This window comes from Dryobates pubescens, chromosome 10, assembly GCF_014839835.1.
Source record: "Dryobates pubescens isolate bDryPub1 chromosome 10, bDryPub1.pri, whole genome shotgun sequence".
In the NCBI taxonomy this organism is placed as follows: Eukaryota; Metazoa; Chordata; class Aves; order Piciformes; family Picidae; genus Dryobates; species Dryobates pubescens.
The window spans coordinates 26,147,655-26,162,049 of NC_071621.1; the positions used below are offsets into that span (position 1 = coordinate 26,147,655).

At 39.8% G+C, this 14,395-nt stretch overlaps 1 protein-coding gene across 1 annotated transcript in view; it reads right to left on the bottom strand.

The window, feature by feature from the left end:
• Positions 1 to 4,281: 4,281 nt before the first annotated feature.
• Positions 4,282 to 14,395, bottom strand: part of ZMYM2 (zinc finger MYM-type containing 2) — a 94,509-nt gene continuing 84,395 nt past the window's right edge. Inside the window, exons 22-26 of the mRNA XM_054164568.1 lie at positions 13,651 to 13,802; positions 9,413 to 9,527; positions 8,072 to 8,323; positions 7,594 to 7,714; positions 4,282 to 4,692 (exon numbers count right to left, since the gene is read on the bottom strand). Of these exons, the coding sequence (XP_054020543.1) occupies positions 4,500 to 4,692; positions 7,594 to 7,714; positions 8,072 to 8,323; positions 9,413 to 9,527; positions 13,651 to 13,802 (833 nt within the window). The 3' untranslated portion in view covers positions 4,282 to 4,499. The remainder of the gene's footprint in view (positions 4,693 to 7,593; positions 7,715 to 8,071; positions 8,324 to 9,412; positions 9,528 to 13,650; positions 13,803 to 14,395) is intronic.

Below are 14,395 nucleotides of genomic sequence, written 5' to 3' on the forward strand. Positions count from 1 at the left end.
AATTATTTCAGTTCTTTCACTGTCCTGAGATTGATTTTACACCTCAGCATAAAATTGGCTCATGTTGCGGTCACACAATTTCCATCACAGACCAACAGCAAGAAGCCCTGAAATGGCTGGGAGCATCCTAATTGCACAGGGAAGAGCAAGAGAGAGCACGGGTCCTGCCCTGCCTGCAGGCAGGAGAGGGGGAAATGCTGCCTGCCAGTGCCCGCAGCAAGCTGGTGCTCTGCCAAGGCAGAGTTTGCTTGCCAGAGGCTGCCAGCGCTGGGTGGAGCAGCACAACGGCAGGCAGTAATCCCCACATCATCTTTGTGCATATGTGAGATGCCTGTTGTGCTTGTGGGTGTCCAAAGAGATGGCTAATTAGTGTTACAGACACTCACACTAGCCTAAGTGTTGAAGCACATACCCCATTACACACTGGCTTCAAGCATCTGCACTGCAGCTCATGTTCTGAGGATTTCAGGTTTCAACATTTCAAATTAAAAAGCTGCCAGAGGAAAGACTTATTTTCCACTTGAGACATTTTAAGTTGCCACACCTAACCAAACCCTTGGGACCAGTGCATCATGCACAGCAGCCACAGCCCTCAGGAGACTCACAGAAACCCTATGGCTCCACTCTAACCATAAACAAACAGCAACTCCAACTTCAGTGTTTTAATGCTGTTATAACCCAGAGACTCATGTTTTACACACCATGATCAAATACTCTCTTAATAAGAATCTCAGTAATTTCCTGGCACTAAATGCCCTGATTTTCAGTTTCATTGAGAGTCCCCAGGATGCTCAGTGCAAGAGGAACTGAATAGCTCCTACTCCACTTACTTGGCATCACACTTGGTCCTACACGTGGTCCTACACATTACCACATATCACATAATGCACAACAGGAGTGTAAGGAGTTAAAAAGTGAATGTTTATAAAAAAATTTAATATATTTAGCTACCATTCCTAACAGGAACAGACGAAAAAGAGAAAGTGAAACAGAAAAACATCTTCTACACAATACAGAAGGCCAATGCAAATGGAAATGGAGTGCATGCCTACCGTGTCTTTTCTCTTTCATCCCATATACCTCTTCCTTTTGGGAGTGAAAAGTCACCTCTCCTGTTTGCACAGCTTCACATAAAACAAGTCACAGATATTAAGAAAAAGAAATTCTGTTCCATTATAGAGTCAGACTGTGAGCATGTTAAAGAATTAATACTGTACACATGGAAATTACTTAACTTTCTGTTCAACAAAATTGCCATAGTTTATGCTTAGCTCAGCATTTTCCTCAATGATTGCACACAACTATTTATAGAAAAAGATTACTAAAAAAGCAGATTAATTAATTTTTCAGTTTCTCACAGTGAACTATATTGTCTATGTAATTTGCCTACTGCTGCTGTCTAATTTCCTTAGTATCTTAAGGCCACTAGTTCACCTGTGAATTGGTTCAAACTAGATGCCAAATTGAAGAGATGCAGAGCACATGCTGGCATGGTTTGAGAAGTTAAGGAAATCCTGCCTGAACTAGACTGCACTGCCAGCACCATCTGCAGGGCTCCCTGCAGACAAAGCAGTACAGTCCCCATGCTGCATTTCTCAGGCGAGCTGTGCACTAGGTCATAGGGACTGCCTGAATCGTCAGGCTGGCAGTTCACACCCTCTAAAGGAGGAAAGGGAAGGCAGATTCCTGACACGTGTCATTAACTTGGAAGCTCTCTGGGTATCACGTGTTTTCCTGCACGGCGACCTGCAGGTAACTCCTTGACACCTATCTAATTCTAGACCAACTCCTGACAGCTCTTTCAAAGGAAAAGAAAATGCATTCACCCTGAACTCCTAATTATTACAAAACTGCATGCCTTTATTTCTCCAGGACTAAGGCTTTTTTATCACATTCTGCGTTACCCCTCAGATTTAGGAGTAAAACATGTATGTTACATCATGGTGCATTCTTGACTGCAGTACCTCAGCAGTTTGCAACACTCAATCTAAGACACCAACTAGTTGAAACACGTAATTGCTGATGATGGGACAGCTCCATCTTCTGGAATAAAAAAATATCTTGACAGCCCTGTTTGCATTTCTAAACCAAACTTGACTCTTTTATACTGATGGAACATGAATCTTGGGTAGAAAATTGAAAACTTTAGGATGATAATGTGGTGTCTGAGAAACTTTAGGAAGCATGAATTATTTTATGATAAGGCTGGTAACACATGTCCATTGTTTAGCACAGCATATTAAAAACTGACCTTGCTATTAAAGAAACAGCTGTAATAGCATTTTGAGCAAAAGGCTTTACACTGTTTAAGACCAAGCACTCATTACGAATTCTCAACTTCAGTCCTGATCCAGGGTACTTTGAACTTCACTTAAGTTTGCAGTTTTACAGCAGTGTGTTTGTGGTTAAACACTGACACAATCACGGAGCGACTGAAGTCCCCGCTGAAATCGCAGCTACAGAGAAGAGACTGCAAGCGATCCTTATTGCTATTTATCAGAACACTTCAATGCATGTTTAAATTAAATACTTCATGTTAAGGACACAATGCTGTTGCCTGGAAAAACAAGCATTAACGAACCAAGTTCTTACACATTCACTGTCAAATGGAAAAGAGCACTGAAGCTGTTAAAGTCGTCTGCTCACTGGTGCTGGGGAGTATTTCTTCATTTCACAGGAAGGCTAGAGCCAGCAGAACAAAAAAAAAACAATGGAAAATTAAACATGCACATCTACATCTACTTTTGAAACAGCAGCGTATCTAAAGTTAATACATACTCATGGACACACAAGAATAGCAGAAATTTAAACAAATTTGCTTAACAAACCAAAGCAACCGGAGCTTTATTTCTCTATATAGAAAGATGCACCCCTATGTGCCTTCTTTTAAGCTAAGGAAAATGAAAAAGCCATGCAGCCCTTGCAAGAAATAAATCTTCAGGTGAAATATATATACATAGAAAGTTTCCTCTTTAGTAGATGATTCCTCTCAACAGATGCTAAATGCCATTTAGGAGAGCCAAACTTATGACTACTTTATAGTAGAATATTCTACTACATTTTTATCCAGTACAATAGCAAAACTGTTGCATGAACCACCATATTGCTTGCATCAGTTAAACAAGAGCAAATAACAAAATGTAAGCAGCTAAACCTGCACGTGGAAATCAGAATCTGTATGCAAAGTTTGCACAATGAAAGGCTATAGAACAAATGCAAGGACTTTTCTTCACAAAAATTATCTTCCAGCTTTCTGTAACTTCACGGCTTATATGGCTTTTGAATGGAGGCATTAGTTAAGAGAATCTTCCCACCCATAGTCAAGTATTGACTGTATTGAAATACAGCAACCTAAGGGCAAACAGAAGGTAAAAATTCACCACACCATATTACCTTCGGTAATACAGTATAAAATCCCTTTTCTAAGGCTACAAAGGACAGATTTACAGTAATATGAGGTACTGGCATTTATGGTCAGAGAAGTAAAGATGGAAAAGAATTATACAGCATTGTCATCAGACATGACATTTCTCTTTTTCCTTCCTTTTTTTTTTTTCCAGGGTTTTTGGTTTTCTTTTTTTTTACAAAATACATGTCTTGATGACTACATGCTTTAAGCTTATATTCATTTATTTTTGTTTTTTTTTATATATATATATTTTATTTGTAGGGGCAATTGAGAGAGAGTCACAAATAAGGAAAGGACACTAAGGTTTTAATAAGGGCAACCAAAAAAAAAAGAAAAAAAGGAAAAAAAGGAAAAAAAAAAAAAAAAAGAAAAAAAAGAAGTTTTCACCAGAATAGATTCACATTACAGTACACCAATATTGACAGCATTCTCCTTTTGCCTATTTTTGGTACATAAGATGGAATCTCTCTACATAACCTTATAAGGCTTCAGTAACTAGAAAGTAAAAAAACTATTAGTTTACAATTTATTTAAAAATTCTGAAAGACACAGCAAGTTCTAAACTTTAGTAGTAGTGCTACCCAAAACACAACCATCCGGTTTAAGAACCCATTAAAAGAGCCTCCTTTCAAGGGAGCTTCCGACAGCAGAATTGTGCAATATGGATGTCTCTTACTACGAGGGAAGGGGGGGGATGGGGGGTGGGGAAAAAACAACCAACCAACCAAACCCAAACAACTTACACATGGCACATTCTCATTCGTTATTTTCCAATGTAAAAAGTTGCAAACATACCTAGACAAATAAATAATTAAAAAAAAAAAAAAGGGAGAAAAAAAAAAAACAAGGAAAAAGGAAAATAATCAAATAATCTGAAATGTGTTTGTGATGTATCCTAAAACCACTATGCAGAATAATGGAAACTTTCACTCATGGGCTATTTACATGGTAATACCCAGGGGAGGGTACACACTGCTACAAAACTCATAAAACAAAGGGTAAACTTGAAATGTTTTCCATAGTAAAGGTCTAGCAGCATGACTATATCTAATGCTGTTCGTTTTCTTGATGGGGTTTTTGGAAGTTTGTTTTAATCAATGTCTTCATCCAGTTCGTAATTGTCTTTGTCGTAAATATCTTTCACTAAGAGAACCCGTACAAGCATGTTTTCCAACGTGTTGCGGTCCAGGGAAGTGGCAGTGTACCAGATGGGACTCTCCACAGAGACAGAGCAGTCTGGTTGCAGATAAAACATGTCCGTCCTCTGATTAAGATTCTGGGGGCTACAAGGGGGAAAACATGGGAGGGTTAGACAAACAGCCTCGCAAGACAAAACTGTACGTCAGCAGCCCCAACATCCGGCACAGATGAAACTCTTAGACCTACCCCGGCAAATTACCAAAGGAGCTGTGCCAGGCTGGCCAAGCTCAGCCGGTCCTGCATATTCAGAGCAGCCCAAAAGCAGATGTTTGAGACTTTAGCAAGCACGTAAGAGACCGCAGACTCATCCGGCTTTCCAGAATTTGCAGATCGAGGACTTCCTAAACCACAAAGCACTTTCTAGATATTTAGGAAGCTCTATCAACAAACTGGCAAAGAAACACAATACTAACATCAGTCATTGCTTGCACTGCTGCCTGCTGCTGCTCTCCCTGAATATAGAGTCTGGGGTCAACCTGAAAATCAAGTACAGTAGTTCTGAGAGAGGCACAGAAATAACAATGAAACTGGTGAGGGGTCTGGAGAACAAGCCCTGTGAGGAGAGGCTGAGGGAGCTGGGGCTGTTTAGTCTGGAGAGGAGAAGGTGGCTCAGGGGAGACCTTATTGCTGTCTACAACTACCTGAAGGGAGGTTGTAGCCAGGTGGGGGTTGGTCTCTTCTCCCAGGCAACCAGCACCAGAACAAGAGGACACAGTCTCAAGCTGCACCAGGGGAGGTTTATGCTGGATGTTAGGAAGAAGTTCTTCACAGAGGGAGTGATTTGCCATTGGAATGGGCTGCCCAGGGAGGTGGTAAGGTTAACATCCCTGGAGGTGTTTAAGACTGGATGAGGCAGTTAGTGCCACAATCTAGTCGATCAGATGGTGTTGGGTGATCAGTTGGACTTGATGAGGTGTCTTCCAACTTGGTTGATTCTCCCCTCCTCTTCCTTCTCTTTTACTTACAGGGTTGGTCATTTTAAGTCTTAAAATCCCTTCCCAACCCAATGTACTTCAGAGTTGAATCCAGCTCAGACACATCTTCTAAGCCACTAGAGAAGAACCTTTTAAGGAAAGACCTTAAAATCTAGAATTTTGCCCATTTAGGCAAATCTCTATAGAAAGTAATTTCCAATTCTGCATGTACAAGTGTTCACTCATACTCTCTCCTTTATAAATACTGCAGATGTCCGGATTCAATTCTATTTCGTGTTTCATTGGTTAAAAATACTAATTTTTAACCAGCTTATCTTCTCAAAATGGCAGGTAAGATTTCAGGTGTTGTTCATCATCTGCTGGAGTGAATGCTGATTTGTTCTGCTCTTAAAATCAGACCAAGAGTCAGAAGCAAAATGTGATTGTTTAAAATATTCTAATAATTTAACTATTTTAACCTCCTTCTCACTTTTTTTGGCAAGCCAGTGTTTTCATAGGAGTAAGCAATGGCAGCGTGCTCATGGCTGTGAATGAGGAGATCCTGAAATTTCAGCTCCAACTGTCCACTGATTTCCAAGTATATTTCAAACCTTAAATCTTACAAATAGTTTTGTAATACTACCTTAAATTATAACATTACTTTAAATTTCACAATAGCTTTTACAGTGCTAAATACTTTGTTAAAACTATTTAATAAAAAATGCAAGGTATATGTTATTAGAGGGGGAACCAGAAGCAGCAGTGTGCTGCTCTAGTCAACAATGATGACTAGTACTTGTAGGACAGGAAGACCTGAAATCACACCACAAACAAAGCTCCAAAGGGGTTTAAGTGCATTCTCTTCCACAAAATTGAGGTGTTTCTAAAGAAAAAGAGTTTATTTTTTTCAGCCTTGAGAATAGAAGGCTTAGAGAAGACCTTATGAACAGGGTAACAGGGTGGCTACCAAGAAGATGAAGACTCCCTTTTAGGAGGAATCACATGGAAAAGATAAGGGAAAATGGATACAAGTTGTTCCTGGGGAGATTCTGATTGGACTCCAGAGTAAATTTTTTCACTCTGGAGAACAATTAGACATTGGAATCATCTCCCAGGGGAAGTAGTAGATTCCCCTACATTGGACAGTTTTAAGACTCACCTTGACAGCATGCTGGGCCGTCTCATATCAACTATACTATGATGTAGAAAGGTTGGATCAACTGATCCTTGGGGTCCTACCCAACCTGGCATTCTGTGACTTGGTGATCTCTTCTATCCCTGCTACTAGCTGTGTAACTCTGTTCAAAATCCAGCTTCAACTTTTTAACTATACATGCTCTCCAAACCATGACAGTAGATACTGTGAAGGCAAAACAAACCAAACCCTGCACCAACCAGAATTAACTGCTCTTTGTTTCTTTCTGTGACATTACATACTTGGACTACTGCCTACACTGTGTGCAAGCTTTCTTCACCTTTAAGTGTAAGATGCTGTTTCCTAACCCGTTTGGTCTCACACTCCATTTGTTTTACTGCATTGTAAAGCTTTTCTTTTTAATGTTAATGTCTGTGTAGACTGGAAGGAAAAATCTAAATGTTGGGTTACTGTTAGATTATTTTTCTACTAAAAATATTTTAAGCAAGCTTTCAAACTAGGTATTTCAAAGGCATCTACATTTCAGATTCTTGATGACAATGTAAAGCAAATCCAGTGTCTCAATCCAGTTCTTACTGAAGAGACAGGGACCTCACAAACAAAATCCTCAGTAGAAAAACCTACCAGATCCCTTGCTGGTAATTCTCTGCAGAGATATTTGATGTTTCCAGGCAAAACAACAACAAAAAAGATTCAGACTGTTATTCCAGATGGAGACCTTGACAATTAAGATTGAAGTATTGTGCTGCTCCCATGCATTCTGCACATCTACTCCAGATACAGAACTGGAGATTTCACTGCTTTCATTTTTTCAGAAGATCTCAATCCATTCCATTGGCTTAAGTAAGCTTCAGGTTACAGCAAAGCATTTTCTTTTTGTACCTGGTGTACTCCAGACCCTGTATCACACTTACCTTCTGGACAGATAGCACTCAAACATTTTCACAGGACATCTAGCTGGATCAGACGTGTTTTCAATTTGTTCAAATACTGGCTCATCGTCTTCATGTTTCCTTTTTCCAGTAGTAATTTTATCTTTAAGAAGAAAATCAACAACATCTAATCTATAACTTGAAGTTATTTCACATTTTCCAGCAAACTTTCCAGAGTGGGCAGCCCGCCAAGTACCACAATGTGGTCACCATGACTATGTAATCAGAAAACTGGAAATGCAACCCGCAGCGTGGAGACCAGTGGGCTCAAAAGGATCTCTTAACACAGAGACCCTGTGGTCTCCATGGACTACACGCTCCAATTAAAGATCTGAGAGCAGAGAGCTGCTAAACTTTATGCAAAGGCAGACCTCTGACTCCTGGCAAGGTGCCCAGATGTCCCTCAAAGAAGTGCAATGTAGATGCTCCTGCAATACTTATTTTGGAACTGCTATAGTACCTTCACTATCAGCTCTGCACAGGGAAGACACTTGATATCGAAGACAAGCTTTGCTTTCCATAGTTAGAGGATTTTTTTTCCACTGTCTAAAGACAGTGCCAAAAGAAAGTCTTAAGTGCTGCTCCACTGTTTTCAGGCCAAAATACTTAGTGTTAAAGTAGAATAGAGTATTCAGAAGAGCAACCGGTGAATGTGATCCTAGCTGTTTAATCCTCCAAAGATAATCTTCTTCAACTCGAGAGAATATTGATCCTTAAAAAAAAAGAACATTACAGAAAATACAGTGAATTAGCCCATAGACTGTCCAGATACAACAGAGTAAGTTTCTGTTTATTGTAAATTAAACAAAATGCTGCCAGAAGCCTCTAATAAGCATACTTCATTATAAGTTAACACCCCCAAACCCACTGCTTAAAGACACAGACACTGTTTGAGACAGTCACTGGGAAATACTGGGAAATAGACTGGGAAATAGAGGCAATATCACACACAACACTTTTCTGTTGAATTACAGCAGCATTTCTTACATGCAGCTCAATCATGTTATCAAAAAAAAAAAAATCAAGGTGCTAATCTTAATCCCTTTATAAGAAGTCTATTTTTGAGTTCATTTTCTTCTGTTCAGACAAGGCTTCTGAACATCTATACCTTCCTTCCTGTTACTACTAGGTATCTCACTTGGAAAGCACTCCTGGACCATACTAGGATACAGGGAGGGCCCTTTACAGAAGCTATACAGAGAAAAGGCAGTCTCAAGAAGAGAGAGTAAAGAGGCTGGTAAGGACAAGCCCTCATTCAAGAAAAGAGTGTGAGAAAGGTGGAAGAACAGTGGATTCTGCAGTCAGCACCAACATTGATCTGCTGGGGAAAACTCCTGTTCTCTCCACGAAACTGATGATCTTCCTGAGCTGAAGCCCCGTGGCAGGGACTCCTCCCCATCTAGCTGAGAAAGACTAAAAATACATAGCTCATTAGCCCCACACATACAGAACTCAATGCCTGCCTGCCTGCCTGGCATACTTCCCACCCAGGGAAAAATGAGCAGAAAAGAAATTTAGCTCAGGTAAAAGGTCCAGGCCAAAAAGCCTCTGCTTATTCTGTCTCTCCTTCAAAAAAGTGGATAGTCAATTTAACATTAACAGGTGGTGGCAAAATCAACAGCACAGATTGCCAAGAAACCAGTAAGAACAGGTAGAGTCCTAACTGAACTCTTTAGATGATATCTCTATGATTTGTAATCAATTAATAGTTCAATGCATAAACTGTTTGTCTGTATCGACACGCTTAAGAAACCAAAACTATTAACAGATGACAATCATACATGACCAGAAAGAAAATTACCATCTGGAAGTATGCTGGGTTGCCAACTTCTGAGGATTTTATTTAATTCCTGCTCAAATGTCTGGTAGATTGGATCAATAAATATGTTGTCTTTTCGATTGCTTCCATATAAATACTACAGAAAAGAGAGACACAATATTTACAGTTCCAGATTAGAACAAATCCTGTGCTATGAAATTCTCTTTCAACACAATGCTTGCACCTTTATGAAAAACCAGTGTCTAAAACCAAAACATTGACACTTTTCCAATGCTTCGCAGTTAAAAGTTACCTCAAATATGATTTATTGTTGTAAATTTATTAATCTGTGACTCATAACCAGTTAGACCAATTCTAACAGTTTCTTCTGGAATTACCCATGTCAGTGAAAGGGGAATCATTTAAAAAAAAAACACCCAACAACTAAATAATTTATCTTTTCCTCCACCTAGGTATCCAAACAACAATGACAAAAAAACCCCAAACACTCAGCAAGATTCTTCTATTTTTAAGGAGAACTCTGAACACTACCAAAAGTATCTTCAACATAGAAGTGGGAGCAATGGGTTGTGGACAGGATGGTGCAAGAAGTCTGTCTTTTCTGCAATCTAATTATCTTAACCTTCTTGACCTTACAGACAAACCCTTTCAAACCTTTACCAACAATTCATGGTGGAGGGTTATACTAGTATTTGACATGATCCTCACTGAAGGCACTTATAAGAAATGGAGGATTGGCCTCTTACATTTTCCATTTCAGTGTTATCTTTGCATGAACAAGCCTGTTGTTAGGGAATGCAATAAAAGTGACAAGACACAAAAAGTGTACTCACTTCTGGAAAGGGTGTTTATTTCTGTACACATACTTGAAGGAATGTTAAACACAGCACTTGTTTATACTAGGGGGTTCAGTCTATCTTGCCTTCCTTATCTTTGCACTTGGTTTTAAAATAAGGCAAAATGGAATGAATACACTTCCTAGAAGTTTCCCACACATCTTCATTTAGATAATTATTTTATCATAGAATCATAAAGGTTGGAAAAGACCTCAAAGATCATCAAGTCCAACCTGTCACCCAGCACCTCATGACTACTAAACCATGGCACCAAGTGCCATGTCCAATCCCCTGTTGAACACCTCCAGGCACACTGACCCCACCACCTCCCTGGGCAACCCATTCCAATGGCTAACAACTCTCTCTGTGAAGAACTTTCTCCTCACCTCGAGCCTAAACTTCTCCTGGTGCAGCTTGAGACATACAACACATTTAACTAATTCTTCAGTGCAAAACAGTCCCCCAAATGTGCTTGTTTCTACACAGATGAGGTTTGATTTTAGAAAGAATTCTGAGCAGACAATATAGCTTACTATAACCTTCAGGTGGTTTACTCCTCTGTTTGCAGTCACATTTTTCCTCCATGACTCTTCTTTTTATCTGGTTTGCATTAAACACTCACAGTGGCAGTGAAACCAATTCCTGCACAAGCCTGTGAGAGTTCAACTAACAATATTTCCACTTCCTGGTTAAGTGTTTGGCTAAACTCCGACACATTCTGTGCAGCACCCTGGACCATTAGCACTGTAGAGCCTACATAATAACTATGTGTTGCAGTTTCCCCTTCTACACAATACCCCATAAGCATCTGCAAACCTTTATTTCCACACAATAATGCTGTGCTCTGCTACTCTACAAACTCCAGAAGGAGCAGGATTAAGCTTAAATTAAACTACCAAAACTGCAGTGAACAGGAAGGAAATAGACATGCCTCCGAGTCCCACAGTGGAGAACAGGCTGAATTACTGCCTACAGCACCTCCAGGTAGACATCCACCAAGCTCCATAAACCTGAATTTTGCTCAAGCAACCCCACATGCTAAAAAATCAAACCAAACCAAACCCAGCCCCCAAACCTCTCAGTCTGTACTGGGACAAAGAATGAAGGCCATGATGCTGCAGGGGAGAGAGGCTGGCTAACACCTTCTTCTAGGCGAACACTCTCCACTAGATGCTTGCCTATCCATGCAGCAACCTTTACTTTTAAGTGGGGTATTTTTCAGGATCAGTACTTCAAAGTTATCAAAACCATTATTGAACCATTTCTGGCTGGAAGAAGAACAATTTCAGGTGCAAATGAACCTGAACTGAGAAAATGTACCATCTGACTCAGGGACCAGTTTGATGGAAAAGATTTTCCAAGTGCTTTCTTTAAGAAAATAAGTTGTTTTACAAAGTCAAAAGAACAACTTAAAACCTTGAGACTCCCAAGTGCTTTCCCTGTGCTCAAACCATATCACACACCCACAAGGAAAACCTCCAACCTGAGCCTGTACTCAAGACATAGTGAGTGCAGTTAATCCTGGTGCAGGGAAAAAGTGCCTTTTTCTTAACTGTGGCTGCCACGTTCTCCTCCTTTGAAGGGAAACTTACTCTAAGCAAAATATTTATGATCTCTGGCACAATTAAATAGCATAATTTAATCTCCTCTTGGCCCCTTCTGAGTTAAACAGAGCAAATACCTTTTATGCAAGAGCAGCAGACAATTTATTCTTTTTCAGGAGAACCCATGTCAGGGTTGTCAGACAGAAGGACAGACTAAGGAAATACTAGAAGGCAATGGAGTTTCGTTGCACATTTAAGGCAACTATGCTGTATTTAATGTACCACTTCACTGTTCAAACTTGCTTCTTCAGAAGGGTAACACATACCCATATACACACAATTTGCCATTAACACAGATACTGGATGCAATCCTCGACAGCTCACATGCTTACACATTTCAGTCCCTTACTTGCTGCCTGCCTTTTGTGAAATACAAACTCCTCAGAGCAGGGCATTGTCTTCCCACCAGTCTGAATAGCAGGGGCACAAACAAGCCAATGAAATGGGGCTTTAAAATCACCTAAAATTAAATACTGGACACAAAATACAACCAATAAATACAGAAAAATGACCACAAGTTGTTCCTCCAATGTTCCAGCATTATGTATGTGTAAAAAGGCTAATGATAATAGTGTGGTGCTAAAAAAAGTCCCCACACCTGAAGTTTTACACATAACCAGCTTTCACAGCAGATGAGGCAACAAAGAGAAAGGTGAAAAAAAGAAAGATATTAATTGGATTTCATTTTATAAATGCAGACATCACTCTCTGTGTTGCTTATCAGCTTAATATGAGTATTCCAATTCAAAAGAAAGACACAGAGACAGTATACCATGCAAGTGCAGAAGCAGGCAGCTAGTGAATTTGAAACACGCCTCACAGCAGTATTGACTAAAATGTCAAACAATGAATGTTCACTTCTCAAATTACAACCATGAGGTAAAGATATCAACTGACTCCTTAACTTTGCTTACTTGCAATACAGAAAAAATAGTGGACCTACCATTTTTAGTAAGATTTTGATTTACAAATTTGCTGTTTGATTCAAATCCTCTGCCTTAAGTACAAAACAGTTTAAGCAGGACTGCAAAGCCTGTGAATAGTTTGCTTTCCAGAGTCCACGTATTTGTTATTGCCTTTTTACTTGAGTGAAATTTTCTGTTCTCATCTCTGAACACTGTTTTTTAAATCCATGATTTTGCTTTATGTACCAAAAATTAATACATTTTCTGCTTAAAAGATTATCTGTGGAACAGCTTTTCTAATTACCCAGTGATACGTTATTGCCCTCACATACAGTACGTCTGAGCTGTTGCCCTTTATCTTCACAATCCCCTATAATTACAATTCAGGGGCAGGGTTTGTGCATAAGACAGTACAGCAGAATTTCCTTTGCTCTACCAAAAAAAGCCTGCCTGTTAACAGTCTGCAATATTCAGTAAATCAGAGTCCCCCCAAAAGACACTTCAAATAGCTTATTTCTACTATATATTAAGTAACTGAATTAGGAAAGCATTTAGAGCTTGAGCCTTGTTTCACTCTGTTTTTAAGTCATCTTTAGCAAACAAAATGAAGTGCAGCATTTGGAAATACTGTCATTTTAGACTGCAAATGTCCTGCTTTAACCCAGCAAGAACATCAAATTATTACACTATACCAGTGTGCTTTTGAGTTTTCAGGATAGGTCTGCAAACTCATTTTCTATACAGACGGCTTTCTACAATGTGATTTACACAGCAGTCTCTCTGTGTTTCTGGTTGCAGCCATTATATTAAGAATAGCTCATAGCCAATAAATCCACACTATCTTCATTCTTGCACTGAAATGGGTTACAGTCAGATCAGCAGCTCTGTTTCTCATCTCTACAGCCTCTACTAACCTCCTGAATCCCAAGACACAGATAATAGATGCTGTCAGGTGCATAGCTCTCTCCATTTGGCCTTCGAATTTCATTGACAAAATGTGTCAACCCATAGTTTAGCTCAGCTGAAGTATGTGATAATAGATCTTCCTTTAATTTCACAGACTTTGCTGTAAAATAGAGAAAAAATGCTGCATTATACAACAGAATTATTACATGGTGATTGTGGGGTGGGGTATTTTTGGACTGGAAAATGGGAAACTCGCTTCATGTTCTCCCTACCAACCAATGAACAAGTCTAAATGCACTAAGTAGTTCAAATGCTAAGTTGCTATTATAATAAACAAGGCTACTAAAGTAAACTTGAGTTCACCAAATGCGGTATCACCCACTGAGAAAGGTACTGCCATGCACAGCTGAGGATGACACGGAAGTGGCCCAAGACGCTGAAGTGAAGACACTGCTGTAGAGTCAGACCTCCGGGGGAAATGGCAATTTCCAAGGATCCGAGAGCATAACACGAGGGTGCTAAGATGCATGTGAGAGCTGAAGAGCAGGAGTAGCAGCAATCTCTCTTTTCCCTCCCAGTACAAATGTACATGCAGAGGAGTGTTTTGGGAAGAGCTGCAAGGCTCCATGGCAGCAAAGGCCACCTTGTGTCAGAGCACCACAGTCACGTAATGCAGCCTCAGATGATTATCTCTTTCCAGGACAAAGATTAGGATGCCCATCCCTTGCAATGCAGAAGTCCAAAAGAGGTGTG